This window comes from Felis catus, chromosome F1 (assembly GCF_018350175.1).
Source record: "Felis catus isolate Fca126 chromosome F1, F.catus_Fca126_mat1.0, whole genome shotgun sequence".
Lineage (NCBI taxonomy): Eukaryota > Metazoa > Chordata > Mammalia > Carnivora > Felidae > Felis > Felis catus.
The window spans coordinates 67,503,705-67,523,005 of record NC_058384.1 but is presented as its reverse complement, the minus strand read 5'-3'; the positions used below and the strand labels follow the sequence as shown (position 1 = coordinate 67,523,005).

Below are 19,301 nucleotides of genomic sequence, written 5' to 3'. Positions count from 1 at the left end.
CGTTCGGAAGAAGGCGGGGCCTACCTCGCATCAGGACCAGTCTGGCTGCACCTGCATCCTTCGCTCAGAGCATCCCTGGAGCATCTTAGGAGGCGCCCGCAGCTGGCAACCAGGGGCCCGGCCGTCGCAGGAGGCGTCCGCCAGATACCTCCCCCCCTCCCCTGAGCTAGCGCTCTACCGCGGCGGCCTCGGTGCTGGCCGGGCGTCCCCAGACTTGGCCGACCACTGAAAAAGCATTTACAGCAATAGCCTCTGATTACGACATGGCTGAGATCACCAATATCCGACCTAGCTTTGGTAAGTACAGCCGGGAAAACTAAGCCCGGGCCAGTGGAAACGTCTGCGAAGCCAGAGGAGCCCCGTGCTGGGAGGGAGCGGAGCCCACACCCGGCCCCCAAGCGCCAGCCCCCGCCAGGATGGGGCCTGCGGCGGCGGGCGGCGCCTGAACTTGAGCAGCGGGCTGCAGAGCTGGCCAGGCCCGGGACTTGCCGGGGGTCGCGGGTCCCCACGGCCGCCGAAACCTGTGTGGGCCGCGTCCGCGCGCTGAAGGGGGATGTGGGGGAGGGCGGGGGAGCGGGACGCGGACCCCTCCCCCTCGGGGCGCGCAGGGCGGTGCCCCCTGCTCCCCCTCCCACTGCTCCTCGGGCTGCGGGGGAGGGCGGCGGCGGGGGATGGGCGCCAAGATGGCAGCTGGGGGGGGGACCTGGGGGAGGGGGGCTGGAGGCGGGGGGCCGGCTTCGGGGGGGAGCCTGGGCTGCGGGGGCGCGCGCGGGGAGCCGCTGCCCGGCCGGCGGGGCGCGGGGCGCGGGGCTGGCGGCCGCCGAGGGCCCTCGAGCGCGGTTCTGCACCGTAATGGTGGGTCCGTCCGCTGCTACCAAATGGCGCTTGGCGCTGCCGAGCCGGGGATGACGTGATGTCTATTCTGGGCCTCCTGGCAGCGCCCAGGCCCCTCTCCCCAGGCCTTTGTTCCCTGTTTCCCTGGCTGGCTTTTCCGAGAGGGGGACTCACCGCGCTGGCGCTGGCGGGGGCGCGGGCCCGGCCGGGGGGGAGGGGCGGGGGAGGCCGGGCCCGGGGGAGGCCGCTTTGTGTACCCGGGAAGGCATTACGTCACCTCAGAGCGGCTGGCCCCCGACCCGGGCCTCCGGGCTCTCGGCTCGGCTGCACGCCCAGGGGCGGAGAGTGGAGTGGAAAATGGGAGGAAGAAGGGAAAGAAAAGCTGGGCGCGCAAGTGTTTTCCTCTGTGGGGCTTCCTCCAAAACGGGCCAGGGGTGCAGACTTCCTGGGCCAAAAATCGAGGAGTTGCCCTGCTCCTCCCTCACGTCTGCCCTAGCTTGGATGAGCGTCGCTGCCGGCCAAGGGGTCCTTCACATCCCCTAAGACAGCCTGTCTGCCCCTCGGAAGACCCAGAAATCTTGAGCATCCAGACTACAGCTTTTAGGGTGGGGCCGTAATCCAAGTAGGAAATGGCTTTTCTCACTCCCCAGTAAGGGGTTCATGGAAACAGAACCCAATGAGCTCTCCCACCTCACTGTCAGAAAGAAGACACCAGAGCACGGGAAGCATCCAGAAAACAGATCACACCCATTAGCTACTGGTTCCCACTGATTCCCAAAGGCTAAATCTTAGCTGTATTTCTGTCTTACACCTCATTCACCTTCTGCGTCTTTATCTTTGAGTCCTGAATTTCCAAAATAGGTGGCCCTTTTGTGGTTACATGAGCACTCCGTGATTTTCGTACTGCTGTTTTTCTTCTTACACCTTCTTTCCAACATACTCTTTTCTCTAATTGCAGTTCCAGGTTCCTGAGAAAGTTAGAAGTTATGAAACATAATGTAGCAGTTTCTTTTAGGGGGAAAAGAGAAAAAAGATTTGTCAAAGACGGGGGCACCTGGGTGGCTCAGTCGGCTCAGACCATGATCCCGGGGTCATGGGATCGAGCCCCTTGTTGGGCTCGGCACTGAGTGTAGAGCCTGCTGATGAGTCTCTCTCTCTCTTTCTCTCCCTCTGCCCCCATCTCCCCTCTCTAAATTTGAAAAAAGAGAGAGCGAGAAAAGATTATTTCAGCCTTTTACGTACTCCATTTTATTCCGTCCTTGCGGTATCCTCCAGTTTTAGCATTATTATATATATTTGCCAGATGAGGAAACTGAAGTTCAGCGAGATAAAGTAACTTGGGGTAAAGTCAAACAAACACGCAAGCGTAGTGCTAGGATTCAAACCAACGTCCAGTTGACGCCAAAACAAAGTCCGTTGTCATTTCACTGTGTCACCCTGGCCCACTTGACAGGGAAAGGCTGTTTTATGTTTTAGCACAGGGAGTGTCGACAGCAGGTCTGGTCTAAGGCTGAGAGAGCTGGGCACAGCCCCAATATGGCTCCCAGGTCTTTAGGCGCGTACAGAGGGTCCTACATAGCTGCCACTTCTGACTTCCTCACATCTCCTAGAGTACTTCATTTCAGATGCCTTAGCCCTCGGGAGATACACCAAGCCAACACTCAATTATCCGTGACCTTGGAGGACAAAAGGAGCAAGCAGCACAGTCACTGCAATTTACGACTACTTTAGAACGCTGGCTTCAGCCATTAGTTCCAACTTCCTTTTCCCACCAAGCTTTTGACTAAAGCAAGACAGAGGGTTCTGAGTTTCAGCATCTCTGCTTTTTTCTAGTTCACTGCCTTGGGTGTGGGGGAGAGAGACGGGGGTTAACAGAGATGAAAATGAAGAAGAAAATGGGGCAAGAGTGGGAAACCAGGTAGAGGAGAGCAGCTGGATAAGCCACGGATGGCTTCATCTGCTTGTCTTTTTTCCCTTCTCTATCCCCCTGAAAGTGGGAGTCCTTCCTCTTCTCTCTACCCATCCCACCCCCATCTTCTTTTTTATTACTATTTTTTTAACGTTTTTATTTATTTTTGAGACAGAGCATGAGCAGGGGAGGGGCAGAGGGAGGGGGACACAGAATCGGAAGCAGGCTCCAGGCTCTGGGCTGTCAGCACAGAGCCCGACACGGGGCTCGCACTCGCAAACCGCGAGATCATGACCTGAGCCGAAGTCGGACGCCCAACTGACTGAGCCCCCCAGGCGCGCCCCCCCACCTCCACCTCCATCTTCTAACCGCAGACGTGGAGGCATTATAAGCAATAGTGGGTTGTTGCGAGATCACAGAGTAGATCTATAGTGGAGCCAAAAGGACTACTCCAGTGTCCCCAGCCTGGGCCTTTACACCTCCCTTTCACATCATTGTCAAAAATGTGCCTGTCTTGTTGGTTTCCTGCTTTCCTCTTCTCATGGAGGCAACCAGTGTTCACTGTCATTAGTCAGTAGCAAGCAGTTTTCAGGCATGTCCCTGGTTGGTGGTGAATGGAAAGCCACTTTTTCACATTGTGCCCATTCTGATTGACAACTGAATCCAATCAGTTGGTCAAACAAATATTTACTGAGCTCCTATTAAATGCAAAGACTCAGGGACTCAGAGATGGACAGCATGTTATTTCCACGCGCCTTCAAGGAGCTTACCACCAAGGCTGCTCCTATTTTATGAAACCTGTCACTAACAACTCTTATTTCACTTAATATGTGAGAATAGACACTATTATTATTTAAACCTCGGTTTATTTTGTTAATGGCTTCACTCCTTAGTATTATTTAAAAATGTAATGTCTTCTTTTCTTGCCTGATCCCAACTTTCATAGCATCATGGGATGTTGGAGAAAGAACTTAAGAGACATTTAGTCCAATCTCTACTGAAGAGATCTCTCTTAGAATACGCCTGACCAATGGGGATCAAACCTCCAGAAGTTTTCAGTTGGAGGTTCACTGCCTTACGAAGCAATCTGGGCCATTGTGAGGCTGAACTAATAATAATTTGACTCTTTTCACTGAGTCAAAAATCTGTCTTCCTGTAGCTTGTATGCACTGGTGCTAGACCTGTCCCCTTTGTAAAGTCAAATCAGACCTTTTCCGTCAAAATGCCTTGAATGATTGAAGAAAGTTGTTATTCCCAGACCCCTCAGCTCCAATTCCTTCAACTTTTCCTCATTTGATACGGTTTCCACGGCTTTTACTATCTTGATGATCCATTAATGAAGAGGCGCTCTGGGGTCAGGCAGACCAGGGTTTGGATCCCATCACCGCCATTTGCTACCTCGTGGCCTGTGGCAGATTTGGGTCCCCAGGTTCCTCAGTTATAAAGTGAGGATATTAGTGGTACCTAGTCAGTGAATTCATTGATTCAGAGAGAGCTCTAGAACAAGGCGAGGACACGATAAATGTGCACAGAAAAATAGCGATTTTTATTCTTGTCATTGCTAGACAGAACACTCCAGATATGTTATGCCAGTGCAGATTAAATTATGCCCCCCAACCCTGTCTTTGGGACATCATACTCCTGGTGTAGGTTGGCATCAGCCTAATTATACTTCGGAATAAACAACTAGATTATTTCTGCTCAGACTTGTTGAGTAAGGCCTCCCGTTGTGTATCAACAGGTTTTTGAAGGCCAATATAGAATTTTACATTTATCCCTGATGTGTGTAATCATACGGACTCCTTTTTTTTTTCCTGTCTGTGGAGGCTGTCGTGAATTCACTAATTCATTTCTTCAATGACTACTTACTATGTGCCGCATGGTTCTAGGACCTGGGGATATAGCAGTGATTAAAATAGACAGTCACTAATCTTATCTAGTAAGGAGGACAGATGAATATATGTCAAGAGTACTAAGTTCTATGAGGAAAAATAAAGCAGAGTGATGGGCATATTATCTCACTTGGGGCAGCCAGGAAATGCTGCTCTGATAAGGTAAGATTGGAGCAGAGGTCTGCAGTTGGTGAGGCAGTGAGCCGGGCAGATACCTGTGGAGGGATGTTTCAGGAAGAATCTGGAATATGTTGAAGTCACGTTTATTTCCGTAGTCCTCCCTGCCCTACGCGTGGCTTCCCCAAAAAGAAATGTGGGCAACCAGAGGCCTTATCTAGACTTTTAAGGCCCAAACCCAGTTTGGCTTCAGTGAACTTAACGGGCAAAAGAAACCCCAAACTTGTTAGGGTCCCAGCTTGTGTGGGAAAGGACAAGAGGAGAGGAAGGGAAGGAAACGGTCTGTTTCTCTTTAGTTATCTGTTCATGCAACAAATATGTTCCAAGTACACGTTTGTGTTTTCAACATTGGGGATACAGAAATGAACCCAACAGACAAAATCCCTGTTCTCGTGAAACTTACTCTTTAGTGAAGAAGTTACTTATTGTCGTAAAATTTTACACGTGTGTGTGTTCCTGTATATATTGTGGGGGTGCACACACGTATGTGTTTTGCCGTGTGTGAGACAGATAGACCTATGGAGACGATGACACAGGGTAGGACCCCGGGGGCGGGGGGTCTAGGTGGGAAGACGGTTGAGCTTTGAGGTAGGGTGGTCAGGGAAGGCCTTGCTGAGGTGATATTTGAGCAAAGAGCTGACATTTTGCACAGTCCCTGTTTCTTCCTATTTAAGATGCAAGTATTGGGAACTGGGAGCTGAAATTTGGAATGTATTTTTAAAATACTCAGATCCAGACTTCTTTTTACCACCCTTGAGCGCACTCCCCAAACCACCCAGGCTCAGCCCTACATTCTTCCACCCCAGCTGCCAGGCGGCCCGCACAGGCCCACGGCAAACCCTGTGCTGGATGCTGTGGAATATTCTCCCGAAGCCAGACGCAGCCTGTGCCCTTGAGCGTTGTGTAACAGTTGAGGTAGAGGTGACTTTGTAACACCTACAAGGTAGCTTTATGTGAATCACAAATCAGTAGGAGCGACCCAAGTCCTTAAGTGCTGCGAGAGGGCCAGGGAAAGAACGGGGAGTCGGGTGGGGCCCTTCCCGGAAGGCTTCCTGGAGAAGAGAAAGACTTCACCGGGTTCGGTGGAAAGGAAAAGCCGTGGTTGGTGGGAGGGGATGGCGTCCCCGGGAGCGGGGAGGTTCTCAAGCCCAGACGGGCCGGATTGGCGGTGCACGTGCCAGATTGCCCTGGCTTCGCAGAGGCCCCCAGTGGAGGAGCTGCAGACGGGGGTTGAGGTCCACCTGCCTTGACGCGTCTCTGGTCTCCACCTGCAGATGTGTCGCCGGTGGTGGCCGGCCTCGTCGGGGCGTCCGTGCTTGTGGTGTGCGTCTCGGTGACCGTCTTCGTGTGGACATGCTGCCACCAGCGGGCAGAGAAGAAGCACAAGACCCCCCCCTATAAGTTTATCCACATGCTCAAAGGCATCAGCATATACCCAGAGACCCTCAGCAACAAGAAGAAAATCATCAAAGTGCGGAGAGACAAAGACGGCCCCGGGAGGGAAGGGGGGCGGGGGAGCGTGCTGGTGGACGCGGCGGAGGCTGGCCTGCTGGGCCGAGACAAAGGCCCCGGGGGCCCCAGCTCTGGATCTTGTATGGACCAGCTACCTATTAAAGTGGACTATGGGGAAGAACTGAGGAGCCCCGTCGCGAGCCTGACCCCTGGGGAGAGCAAAACCACTTCTCCGTCGTCTCCGGAGGAGGACGTCATGCTAGGATCCCTCACCTTCTCGGTGGACTATAACTTCCCGAAAAAAGCGCTGGTGGTGACAATCCAGGAGGCTCACGGGCTGCCGGTGATGGATGAACAGACCCAGGGCTCCGACCCCTACATCAAAATGACCATCCTTCCCGACAAGCGGCATCGGGTGAAGACCAGAGTGCTGCGGAAGACCCTGGACCCCGTGTTTGACGAGACCTTCACCTTCTACGGCATCCCGTACAGCCAGCTGCAAGACCTGGTGCTCCACTTCCTCGTCCTCAGCTTTGACCGCTTCTCCCGGGACGACGTCATCGGGGAGGTCATGGTGCCGCTGGCCGGCGTGGACCCCAGCACGGGCAAGGCACAGCTGACCAGGGACATCACCAAAAGGAACATCCAGGTGAGGAGGAAGAGTGTGTTGGCGGGGGGGGGGGGGGGGGGCACTGATAGGTTGGGGGAGATGAGAGCTCGGGGGACAAATGGAGGGCAGGGGGCGGACGGATGGAAGGAGGGGCTGTCAAGAATCCGCAGTGGCCGGAGTAAAACGGAGGGCCTGTCCAGCCGAGTCTCCTCCAAAAGGCACTTGGCAAGGACAGAGGCACAGGCAGCTGCTGAGATCTCGCCCAGTGCTGGGCATCCTGATGCTAAGCCGGGCTTGCTTGGAGCGGGCTGGCCCCCCGGTCCTAGACCCTCATGACATCAATGCTGTGGGGGCCGGTTTCTTCTCCAAAGTCACGTGTGACCTTCCTCTGCTGAACTGTGACGGGGCTTCGGTCATCTTGCCCTCAGCTTCCCTTTCTCAGCCCAGATTGCGGGTATAAGTAGTATCGTGTGTCTGTGTGTTCGCAGCCGTTCCATAAATGCCATGTAGGGACTCGATTCACCTCCCAGGCCCTCTCCCGGGCCTCAGCCCCGCCACACATGCTCATCCTCGGCACCCCGTTTGCACAGATCGGCCGGGGAGTCAGGGCCCACCCTCCTGCCTCCTCCCCGCTGGGCGGCTCTGGCTCTTGACCTGTAGTTTCAGGGGCGCAAGAAACGTGCCCCCCCCCCAGTTCGCCCGTTTCTCCCACAACCGGGGGAGCAGGGTGGTTCTCCGTGGAGCGCTCCGGCTCTGGCCAGACTGGCTGACTCCAGGCCCAGCTCACCGCCTCCCAGCCGAGTGGCCCCGGTGAGCGCCTGAACCCTCCTCAGTTCGTTTCCCCGTCCGTGAAATGGGGCCGACAATACCGTCTTCCTTGCAGTGTCGTGAGGATTAGGTGAGATAATGCGTCCGGCACGTCGTTGCCCTTGAGGGGCCTTTACTTTAGTGAAGGAGAAAGACGGTCTTGACAACTGCCAGGTGGCCAGCGTGGAAGAGGCTGTTGGCATTTTAAACGCAGAGTTTCATTCCTGTTGCAAGATACGACAGGAGTGGTTAATAACAGGGGCTTTGAAGTCGAACCCGAGTTTGAATCCAAATCTCGCCAGCCAGCTGACCTTGGGCGAGCTGCTTAGCTCCTCTGATCTCGGTTTCTGATGGGAACTAAGCGAGATGGCACATCTACGTAGCCCCAGGCACACCGTAAACCTTCAAGAAATTGTAACCGCGACTGTTATTGCTGTCATTAGTAAGGTTTGGTCCCTGGGAGGTACGTGTGGTTAGCAGACACTTATATTTTAACAAAATGAAGGAAGGCAAGGGTTGTGCAGAAGGAGGTGGAAGGTTCAGAAAGGATGTCAGGGCCGCTGAGAACAACTGCTCACCTTCCAGAAAGAGCCGCGGCCCTGGCTGCCATGCTTCTCTCCCGACGCCTCTTCCACCTCCAGGCCCACACTGGACTCAGCAGGGAGGCAGGAGGGCCGGGATCGGACAAAGGAGGCTTACGGGGCCAGTAGAGGCCGGGTGTGCCCTGAGCGCCGGGCACAGTTTACCCGCTGGACGAGGGCGCGTTCCTCCCTTCCATGCTGTGTCTCTGGCGCCTGTCACAGCAGCTGCCCGGCCACGCCACTGCCCGGGGAGCTGCGGCTGCCGCGTGGCACACCAGCCCTGCCTCCCAGGGGCCAGGGAAGCCCCCGCATCTCGAAGGGCGTTAGAGGTGCTCTTCGGGTCCTAAACGCTGGTCCCCCGCCAAGACAGGGGGAGACGTCCGAGAGCCCAACGCAGCAGAGGCTCTTGTACCCTCAGAAGCACGGGTCGGAACTGCGGCGGTGACATGTTTTCAGCCCCCTCCACCGTGTCCCCTTCCCCGCCATCTCCTTTCCTCGGGGCTCTGCTGAGTCCTCCCTGCTCCTCCTTTCCAGCAGCCCCAGTGCTCCACTGCCTGCCTTCATCAGCGCCGCACACCGTCCTTCCCTGCAGCCCCAGCCTCGGTGAAGCCACCAGCTGGCCAGACTCCCCCAGACGGCTCGTGCTCTTGCCGCCCAAGGCTGAAAGCAGGCGATGGCTCTGTGCCAGGCTGCAGCTGGGGAGAGACTGGCCAGGAAAGGGACTGATTTGGGCTGGGAACAAAACAGCCTCAAATCCCGGACACTGGCCAGGGAGCACAGACAATGGCATTTGCTAAACCGCCAGGGGCTCTTGGCAAGAGCCACGTTTCTTTCCACTTTATTAACTCCCTTCAGGAGGGACAAGCCAGGGCGAGGATCCTGAGCAACAGGCCCCCTGGGAGAGGCGCAGACAGGACACGCAGAGCCCTCCAGCCCGCTGGACCTCCTCAGCGTGTTTCTGCAGCCAGCGCCTGTGGCCGGGGCTGCGCTCTGTTCCGAGCCACGAGTCCACACGCCTGCCTGTAGCACGGCCTCCAGATGTCTACCCTGCACCCTCCCTGCTGTGGCCCAGAGTCTGCCCTTTCTGGGTCTCCCCTTGGCTCAGCAGTTAGAGCTGCTTTGGACCGTCCCGCACTCTATAAAGAGCTTTTTCTGGTCTGTGGAAGGCATCCGCTTATAATACAGGGCCACGCTCTCTTCTCCCACCCGGAGGCTTGGGTGGGGACTGCTGGGAATTGGGTTTCCCCAGATAACCCCACACTCCTACCTGAACTTCCTTCAGCAGAAAAATCGCCTCTCATCCTTCCTTTTACCTAGTGTGGTCTGGTTGAGGAAGCCCAGGACTGGCTGTCATCTGTGACTCCCATTTTAGTCCTCACTCGGGGCCAGCGGCCACCATTTCTCAGCCTTGATCCTTGGCAGAGAAGGCTAATGGGATCATGGAGAGCGCTCTCAGCTCTTAGGAAAAATTAGCCCTTGATTATTAGTAAAAGAAGACCACAGTATAAATTCTATAATGCCCTAAATCTCTGAATTGGACTCTGGAACCAGCTTTTTTTTTGGGGGGGGGGGGGGAGCGGGGGGCAGCTATTTCTCTAATATTTCATTTGGTTAGAAATTATTATTATTATTTTTAAGTACGCTCTATACCCAACGTGGGGCTCGGACTCATGACCCTGAGGTCAAGAGTCTCCTGCTCTTCTGACTGAGACAGCCAGCCACCCCTCAGATAAAAATCAAAGTGAATTAGAGTGAAAATTCAAGTAAATTCCCATAAAAGATCACCCACGAGGGGGAGGGAGGCGGCCCAGAGGGGGCCTGGGGGCAAGAGAGGGTGGAAAGAGAAGTAACTGACAAGCGAGTCTTGCAGGGCTGTTAGATTCCCCCGAATCTCTTCGAGTCATTGTTTTCCAAATCTCTTCCCATCTTTCCTGGGCCACATCTGGTGCTGATGGCCTGGGACAGTGGTCGTGGGAATGCCAGGATTCTCAAAATCTCAGACTCCTAAGGAACCTGAGAGGTCATCCAGTCGAGCCAAAAGGGACTGAAAAGAGAGAAAGGAATGAGCCACAGAGAGAGTGGCTGTGTGTGCGTACTGGGGAAGAGAAGATGTGGTTGAACATCAAGGTTTTTGTTTCTCTTGTTTTCCCATGACTGTGATTGGTGTGGAGGTGGCCCCAGAGGACCTCTGGCCCCAATAAAGTTGTACTGAGGACGCGCGGGGCCACCTGGTGCAAAGACTGTGTGGCTCGCCAGTCACTCTGGAACGGACCCTCACCCTGCCGTGTCTTCCCTACCCCCAGTTTCTGTTCCTCTTCTGCACTGTGGGAGAAAGGCGCCTGAGAGCAAAGCCTCCCCACTCTTTCGGGCACGGAGGACACCCTTCCTCCCCCTGCACTCCTGCTTGTCTGCCCCCAGCAGGGTTTTTGCCTCACTCGGCCAGGGGGCTGGGAAACAGAGCTCACTCCCAGCCCTTGACAAAGATCCCTTGAGAAAGAGCCATTGACAATGCCACTCGCAGTGGGAATTGGGTGGAAAGAGAAGGGGGGAGGGGAGGGGACGTGAGATCTGGCCTTCAGTGTGGAGGCACAGTGGCACTCGGGTGCTATTGTGGCTGCAGACTTGACCTGGGCTTCACCGGGGGCACTGGACGGGGGTGGGCGTTCTGCCCAAGTAAGATGACCAGAGGTGAAGTGGGGGGGATCAGATGGAGAACAACTGCCTGAGGGGTGATTTTAGGGGAGAAAAGAAAGTTGTAACCAGAAGTTGTTCACTTTCCCTGAGAACTAGGGAAGGGACATGGGGATTTAGACTGGAAAGATTTGGCTATAAGGGATGATTTACAAAACACAGTTTTAACCAAATAATTAGGAAACATAAGCTATAATTTTACAGCTAATGCTTTTTTTTTTTTTTTTTTTTTTACAAATAAAACACTTGGGTTTTTGTTTTTAACGATCAGGCTCATGTAACTTTTTTAAAGGAGGCTCCATACCCAAAATGGGGCTCGAACTCATGACCCCGAGATCAAGAGTCAGTCACACACTCTTCCTGCTGAGCCAGCCGGGCGCCCCCAAAAAACTCTTTGTTGTTTAGAGTTTTCTTTTTACGCCATCTACCCTTCTTCTGTATACAAAGTGAGAATTATATTTAATTGTATATAATTAATTTTATGTAATAATATAAGATTATATTTCAATCTTTATATTTAAAGATTGTGTGTGCAGGGGCGCCTGGGTGGCTCCGTGAGTTACGCGTCCGACTTCGGCTCAGGTCATAGTCTCACAGTTGGTGAGTTCGAGCCCCGCGTCGGGCTCTGTGCTGACAGCTCGGAGCCTGGAGCCTGCTTGGGATTCCGTCTCCCTCTCTCTGCCCCTCCCCCACCCATGCTCTACCTCTCTCAAAAATAATACTTAAAAAAAAATTAAAAAAAAAAGATCATGTGTGCATATTTCGTGTTTAGTGCCAGTATTCAAGGATGTTCCAGACCTCAAATCTAGTTAACATTTCTTTGGGGCTTGGGGAATGAAGTGGTGGCCCAGATCACCCAGAAGTTCCTTCTAGATCAGTGCTCACTGCCAGAACTCTCTGTGATGGTGCAAATGTTCTGTACGTGCACTGGGACACTTGAAACATGGCTAGTGTGACTCAGGAACTAAAATTTTAATCTTACTTAATTTTAACTAATTTAAAATTAAATTTAATCAGACACTTGGAGCAAGTGGCTACCGTATCGGAAAGCTCAGTTCTGAATGTTCCTCTGGAAGGCGCTTAATTTCCCTTATCGTGTGGGATGACTTTCCTGATGCCATTTGGCCGTACCTAATAGTAAAAATGAGTTTACGTTCTCTGCGTTCTGACTCACGTCAAAAGGAAGCAGCCCAGAAGTATACTGGTTGGCAGGGACAACCAGCCTGTGATCCTAAGCTGGCCGAGGGTACTTCCGCGGACATAATCGAGAGCTGACAACATGTATGTTCTGGGAAAGGAAAAACCGTGGGGCTTCAGTCTAGCAGAGAAAAGCCGTGAAAATCTTTTGTAAGTCTGTTCGCTTTTGGACTTCGGTTTCAAAAGCTAGCGGGTGAGTTTAAATCTTAGTCCTGTGATGCCCTACCACGGACCTTTGCATACGTTCCTGGAACGAAATGTAGCCTCAGGAAAGTTTCTGAACCAGGCGAGCTATTACTCAGTTTCATTCCTTGAGGGGAGTTAGGCTTCTAATCAAAGCACAGATTTTTAGGTTTCTTCCCTCGTTTTCCACTGACGAGCTAATTAAATTACTCGCTGCTGTTCTTTCCTGCACAGGCACCCTGAGCAGGTAGCGCAGAAGTCTGCGAGCTTCTCCAGATAGGGCTTCCCGCCGCCCCCCGTCCGGCCCCAGCCGCTAGCATCGCGCCTTCACCAAGCAGGTGCACAGAACGTTGTTGTCGGGAGCGTGTGGCACGGGTAGGGCCGGTGGTGAGTGTAGCCCGGTTTTGCGCAGTCTACGGACTCCTGGAGTAGGTGACATTTCTCGAGGGCTTTGAAGGACATAGGAATGAGACTTGGTAGCGAGGGAGTGGTTTTTGTCCCAAATTTACCTTATTATGTCCAGTGTTCCTTGAGCCCCACCTCCTTTTTGTTTCCTTTCTCCCAGCCCCATCCTCACTTCATAAAAAGGTAGATACACATTAAAATTTTTAAAGATTTTTAACGAGAAAAAAAAATTTTTTTTGATCATAATTTTAAAAATGAGCTAAGAAACAAGAAATTGCCCTCCGCTCTCCCTTCCCACTTCCACTTTCGTCAGTTCTTCCTGACACATCTTGCCCCACACCCATCCCCGGGTCCCGGCCTCAGTGTCCCCTCCTCAGCCTCAGGGCCGCCTCTGCTCTGTCTGTCCGTCCGTCCGTCCGTCTGTCCGTCCATCAGTTGTCCGGCCTCCACTAGAACAGTAGCGGCCTTCATAAATCGTCGACGGCGGCAACGCCTGTCGCCCCTGTGCTGGTGGCTGCCCTTGGCCTGTGTGTTGCGGCTGAGTCTGCTGTTTGGTTCCGAGGCCCTCGCCTGACCCACCCCCCAGGTTCCCTCCTCCCGGCACCTCCCCCCAACTCTGGGAACACGGGACCCTCTCAGGACCCAGTGCCTTCATAGCGGCCATTCCTGCCGCTCGTCCTGACCAGTCTTCCCACGGACTCACTGTCATAAACTCAGCCCGGAGGTTGTGTGGCAAACCCCCCTCCCGGGGGTCCCCCAGCAGCACTGGGACAGGTCCTGACGGCCCCGAGGAGGGCGTGTTTGTTTGCGCCTGTCTCTCTGGACATGGTAAGCTCCCTGGGAGCAAGAACCAGATCCTGGGCGCCCGGCTGGCTCTGTCCGTGGAACAGGCACCTCTTGATCTCGGGGTTGTGAGTTCAAGCCCCACCTTGGGCATAGAGACTAGAAAGAAAAGAAAAATGTGGGGAAATGAAAAAGAAAGAAAGAAAAAAATAAGGATTTGGGTCCTATTTGCTCCAGATCCCCAGCACCCAGCTTGTAGTAAGTATCCAAATATTGTTTCAAGTGTCCTTAGAGGGGCGCCTGAATGGCTCAGTTGATTAAGTGTCCAGCTCTTGGTTTTGGCTCAACTCATGATCTCATGGTTTGTGAGTTCAAGCCCCACGTCAGGCTCTGCGCCGACAGAGCAGAGGGTGCTTGGAATTCTCTCTGTCACCTCTCTCTCTGCCCCTCCCCCACTCATGCTGTCTCTCTCAAAATAAATAAAGTTTAAAAAAACTTATTTTTTAATGTCCTTGGAGGACCAGAGGGTTTTTTCAAGCTCAGAGTAGAACCTGGCATAAAATGTAAAGAGGGGAACACGCAGACGTGAGTGGGGGAGGGGCCGGCACTCCGAAGTGCTTTTGGTGAGGCAGGAGGAGCAGGTGTGGACATCCACCTTGTGAAATGGAGGAACAGTCGCCGGAAAGTGCGGGAGCCTGCCCAGAGCCAGGTGGTGAGTAAATGGCAAAGCTAAGGCTCCAACCCAAGTTTCCTGCCTTCCAGTCTACAGTCTCCAAAACTTTCAGTGCGAGAACCAAATGAGACCGTCGGAGACAATGCGCTTCTGTCTCGCGCCCCGTGTGCCAGGCACTGGCACAGGTAAACGTTTACCGATTTTAACGTATTTAATCGTCTTGATAATGCTTTGAGGTCAGTACCGTTTGTGTCTTCATCTTTCAGCTGAGGAAGGTGACACAGAGACGTCCAGTTCTTGTCCCAGGTCACACAGACAAGCATTCGCAGCAGGACTTGATCCGGACCAACCTGGCCTCACAGTCTGCGCTCTTGAATACTAGTCGAGGCTGCCTCTCCTCGCAGATGATTTTATTTAGTATCAGGATTAGAATTAGAGTATTTCCGTTTTTCTCTCCCCGTTACTTTGGTAGCTACATCCCTACAGGGCGACCGTCTCCCCTGTGCCTCCCCCCGTCACTGCTGCGCACTCACTGTGCCAGGCTCTGTCCCTCGTGGCGGGACCCTCACCTGCTGTTCCTTCTCCACAGAAGTGCATTAGCAGAGGGGAGCTCCAGGTGTCTCTGTCATACCAGCCCGTGGCACAGAGAATGACAGTGGTGGTCCTCAAAGCCCGACACCTGCCGAAAATGGACATCACCGGTCTCTCAGGTAGCAGCTATTTACTCCAACCTACTTCTGTCCGTCCCAGCACCACCGTGTCCCGGCCTGGGGCCCCGACAGCGCCCGCGTTTTAGGACCCCTAGCACCCTGTTCCTCTGTCCACACTCTCCTCGTGGCGATTGCCTGGGTTGTAGGTCTCCCTAGCGGGGGCGGGGGTGCTGTGAGTGGGCGTATGGGGTCTTGACGTTTGGTGGGGTGTCGGGGCCGGGGTGGGTGTGCGTGCCAGGTGCTAAGCCCCCGCTCTAGGCGAGACATCTCAAAAAGACTGCGGGCTTTTGTTAGTCCCGGCGCCCTTGCAAACGCCTCCTGGTGTCACGGGGTTTCTTCAGACTTGACTGGAGGAGGTTCTGTTACACTCCTGCTTGGCTCCCGTGGACCCCCCTACCCAGGCAGGCAGACGCACCTAAAGTCAGAGTGGGTTTGGTGTGAGGGGCCACCAACGAGAGGAACGTCAGAGCCCCTCCCTGCCAACACGAAACCAGCAGGAGGACCGTGTCATGGGTCTGTCTCCCTCTTTTCTTGTCTCTTTGGCGGCCCCAGATCCTTACGTCAAGGTGAACGTCTACTACGGCAGAAAGCGCATCGCCAAGAAGAAAACCCACGTGAAAAAGTGCACTTTGAACCCAGTCTTCAACGAGTCTTTCGTCTACGACATCCCCCCTGACCTGCTGCCTGACATCAGCATCGAGTTTCTGGTCATCGACTTCGACCGCACCACCAAGAACGAGGCGGTGGGGAGGCTGATCCTGGGGGCACACAGCATCACCACCAGCGGGGCGGAGCACTGGAGGGAGGTGTGCGAGAGCCCCCGCAAGCCCGTGGCCAAGTGGCACAGTCTGAGCGAATACTAATCCTGTGCTCCTCGCCTGAGCCCGGGGCCGGGCAGGGCAGGCGGGGAGACGCCAGGGAGAAGCAGACTTAAAACCTCATTTTAGTTGTAGAAGATTTCTTACAAAATAAACCCCACGAAGAACGCCCCGTGACCACAGCTGCAGATCAGTTCTTAGTGATGATGATTTTTCTCCTTCGCAAGGCACTAGAAATTCTTTTTTTTTTTTTATGGGGAAAAAGAGAGGGAAAGGCCTCACCAGTCTATATATAACAATGTAACCTTATACTTGCATGTCTAATACAAACTGAAGAAATTAGCCTAACTGCCAATATCAAGTTACAGATTTTGATCCATGAAAATTGTGTTTTGTGCCGAATTGTATTTGCTGATTACCTGAAATTGGCCTCTTTTTACCGGGCTTTGCTGGAGAGGCGCCGTCTCCCCCCCCACCTCTGCAGGTGAGACCTCACGGCTTCATCTTCCCCGTGTTCTCTGACACCCCTGCTCTTTGGCTGAGCCCAAGGTCCAGAGGTCCACAGTGAGCCAGGAAACAGGCCGGGTGGACGAGGCAGGGTTTGCAGGGGAGAGAGGATCCGAGGCGTGGGGTCTCTGCGCCAGTGTTCCCGCGGGGAGGGGGCAGGGGCAGTCTGTGATTAACTTGTGACAAAGCACACGAACACAGCAGACTCACTAGGTAGAATTCGGGTTTACGGAACTAGATGACTGCTCTGGAGGGAGCTTTGAAGACTTCAGATCTGGCTCTCCGGTGGCACCGGTGGGCTCGTGCGGCCGGTCCCAGACGCTGTTTGTGAGCGTGGGCAGAACGGAGGTGCCCGTCACCACCTTGCAGCTACACCAGCAAGTGACAGCCATTTGTTGGTTCGAAGGATGAAACTGACCTTTTTTTTTTTTTTTTTCCAGAAATGCTCACCATGGAGAAGCTGCAGTCTTCTCAGGTAGCTTAGAGGAGGTTGGCTTTGCTTCATAAGGAAAAGGGCCTGCAGAAACTAGTCTGTATCCTTAAATTTTTCAATTGCGGCTCTTAAAAATAACGAAATAAGTAAACGTTGAGTTAAGGAGTGATCAAGGTAACCTGGAATCTTCTATAACATCCCGTCCCTCGTGGTTCTTGGGCTCCAGGGGTCGAGACCAGGTGGAGGGATGGGATGGGGGCAGCCCAGGGTGCGAGGGATTCAACTTCAGGCCTCCTGACTCCGGGCGGCCGGGCCGTGGCTCTGAGGCCAAGGCCTCCCAGAGGGCAGACACCTGGTCCGCTGGCTGCAGGCGAGCGTGCAGGGCCAGCAGGCCTTTCCTCTGGCCTGCGAGGGGGCTCACGCGAGCAGCAGCCGGAACCAAGGCCCGAAGGGGCCGCCGAGGCAGGGCCACACCCGACAAGAGCCGTCCTTCCCTCTGGCCTCCGAGGAGGCCGGGTGTCCAGACAGGGCGGCGATATTGCCTTTGACGTTCCCCGAGCTCTTGCGGATTTAAAACCAGTCTGCTCCCCCTGAATCCCTTTAGCTGTTCTTTCTGAAGCCTGGATTCTTGACAGTGCGGAGCAGTGCTGAGCAGGCCCGGAGCCCACACCGCCGGCCCCCGCCCTCGTCTGACTCCCCGGCCCGGCGGTGTCCCCACTGGTCTCCAGCCTATACTCCATGGAATGTAAATACTGTATCATACGTAGAAGAAAATAATTTTTGTTTTCTAAAAATGCATTTTGAGATAGTTTAATGTAAATCGGACAGGAGCGTCCTGAAGCCCCCTTAGGAAAAAACCTGCTTCCTCTTCATCGCCTTAATGTCTGAAGATCAGAAACTGCTGAGCACCCCGCTCGTGTCCTTCCCAGAAACAGTGCAAAGCAACAGGCGAGACAGTCTGGTGTTTGCCCCGCTGAGTGCCTGTAGCCCCTCCTGCGGCCCCCTCTCCCCGTCTCCCCCCCGCCCCCCCGCCTCCAGGCGGCTTTCCTCCCTCATTTTTCTGGGCTGTTGAGCAGTGGGCGGTGAGGTGACAGGGCGGGGACCGTAGTTCTGGAGCCAGGAGTGGCCTCCAAGGAGGCAGACAGCACAGGGCCCCTCCCTCCTACCTCACGCCTGATCCATCATGCCCTTGGCTTTGCTGTCCCAAAGTTTCCTAGCTGCCTTCGGCTTTCACCCGTGTCCCTCCCAGAGCCACCTGAAAGGGCGGAGGAGTAGTGTCCTCCTCGGAGTCAGTTGAAAGACAAGAGAGTCGCACCCTAGCTTTTGCACAAGGCACTCGTGGTCGGGAACGGGTTAGGGAACGGTCACTTCTGATTTTCCAAGAGTCAGTCCTTCTCTGCTGATAATCTTGATTCCTTTGGGAAGACAAGAGTTTTTCGTAATAACAAAAGTCCCTCTATGAGTTATTCCTCCGTTCGGTTCTTCTCGGTGGAGCACAGCCATGAGGTACGTGTCCATGAACATGCTCTAGATATGAAAACAGAGAGAACTGGTTTGTGGGACAGGAGCGGCTTGCTCAGGAGAGGGAACGGTACGAGTCCTTTTTCTTGGAAGGCTTTTATTATGGCCACAACAGTGACATTGCCCTCACCATGATCCTTCTCCGATGTGGTCGTCTTTCTTTACCTTGTGTCTTCTCTTGTAAAAATGAAACTCAAAATAAATGTGTCAAATTCAAAAAAAAAAAAAAAAAGAAAAAACGGAAAAAAGCTAACATGAGTTGTGTGAAACTGCATAATGCTGTAATGCTAACCTACAATGTGTAACGCTATCTTGTACGTGGACTTTGTTAATGCACCACACAAGTGCAAAATAAAGACTGACTCACATTAAACACGCACAGGGACATGTGCATGGTTTTCTTGAGAGCCGGTGACTGGGAATGAGGTTGGTCCTCAGACTCTGGGATGTTCCAGGGCGCGCTTTCCAGTGTGGGCCCCACAGCACCTGATCCGTGGCTATCTGGAGCACTTGTTAGAAAAGGCAGAGTCGGGAGGCGGGGGGGCGGGGGGGGAATGGGTGCCCTGCTGGCCGAGTTGGGGGAGCCTGCAACGTCTGCTCTCGGGGTCGTGAGTTTGAGCTCCACACCAGGTGTAGAGCTTACTTAAAAAAAAGAAAAGGGGCGCCTGGGTGGCTCAGTAGGTTGAGCGTTCGATTTCGGCTCAGGTCATGATCTCGCGGTTCGTGGGTTCAAGCCCCACGTTGGGCTCTGTGCTGACAGCTGGGAACCTGGAGCCTGCTTTGGATTCTGTGTCTCCCTCTCTCCCTGCCCCTCCCCACTCATGCTCTGTTTCTCTGTCTCAAAAATAAACGTAACAAAAATTTTTAAGAAAAGAAAAAATGCAGATTCCAGGCTCCAGACCTAAAATCCTTTCTCTAGTGTTTCTGTTTTCCTCTCAAAATGTTATTCCTAAGACCATAACCACCAGGAGAGAGATAAGGGCTTTGATGCTAATTAGCCTGTCCCTGTAACTGGAAATATTTATACCCCAAAGTATTTCTACCCCCAAAGCAATACCAGAGGGCTGATTCTGTTCTCACCTTCGTTCACTCCTCAACAAGCACCTGTCCTTGAGCAC

At 53.7% G+C, this 19,301-nt stretch overlaps 2 protein-coding genes and 1 long non-coding RNA gene across 3 annotated transcripts in view; 1 reads left to right on the top strand and 2 right to left on the bottom strand.

The window, feature by feature from the left end:
* The window catches only part of LOC101087446 (GON-4-like protein), a 74,382-nt gene extending 73,301 nt beyond the window's left edge, over window positions 1-1,081 (bottom strand). Inside the window, exon 1 of the mRNA XM_045048748.1 lies at window positions 1,009-1,081. The gene's annotated coding sequence lies outside the window, so the exon portion shown is untranslated. The remainder of the gene's footprint in view (window positions 1-1,008) is intronic.
* On the top strand, window positions 12-18,562 carry SYT11 (synaptotagmin 11). The gene is made up of 4 exons (XM_011291183.4): window positions 12-297; window positions 6,087-6,913; window positions 14,784-14,907; window positions 15,457-18,562. The coding sequence occupies exons 1-4, from the start codon at window positions 264-266 to the stop codon at window positions 15,765-15,767; spliced, it is 1,296 nt and encodes a 431-aa protein (XP_011289485.1). The 5' UTR covers window positions 12-263; the 3' UTR covers window positions 15,768-18,562.
* Window positions 12,933-14,887, bottom strand: LOC123382763. The gene is made up of 2 exons (XR_006591651.1): window positions 14,764-14,887; window positions 12,933-13,680 (listed from the first exon to the last, which is right to left on the bottom strand). It is a non-coding gene; the product is annotated as an uncharacterized LOC123382763 (long non-coding RNA).
* Window positions 18,563-19,301: the final 739 nt, after the last annotated feature.

Coding starts and splice junctions, on each gene's coding strand:
- SYT11 (XM_011291183.4), top strand. CDS start 264: ATGGCTGAGATCACCAATATCCGACCTAGCTTTG. Junction 6,914..14,783: donor TCACCAAAAGGAACATCCAG/GTGAGGAGGAAG, acceptor CCTTCTCCACAG/AAGTGCATTAGCAGAGGGGA. Junction 14,908..15,456: donor CATCACCGGTCTCTCAGGTA/GCAGCTATTTAC, acceptor TGGCGGCCCCAG/ATCCTTACGTCAAGGTGAAC.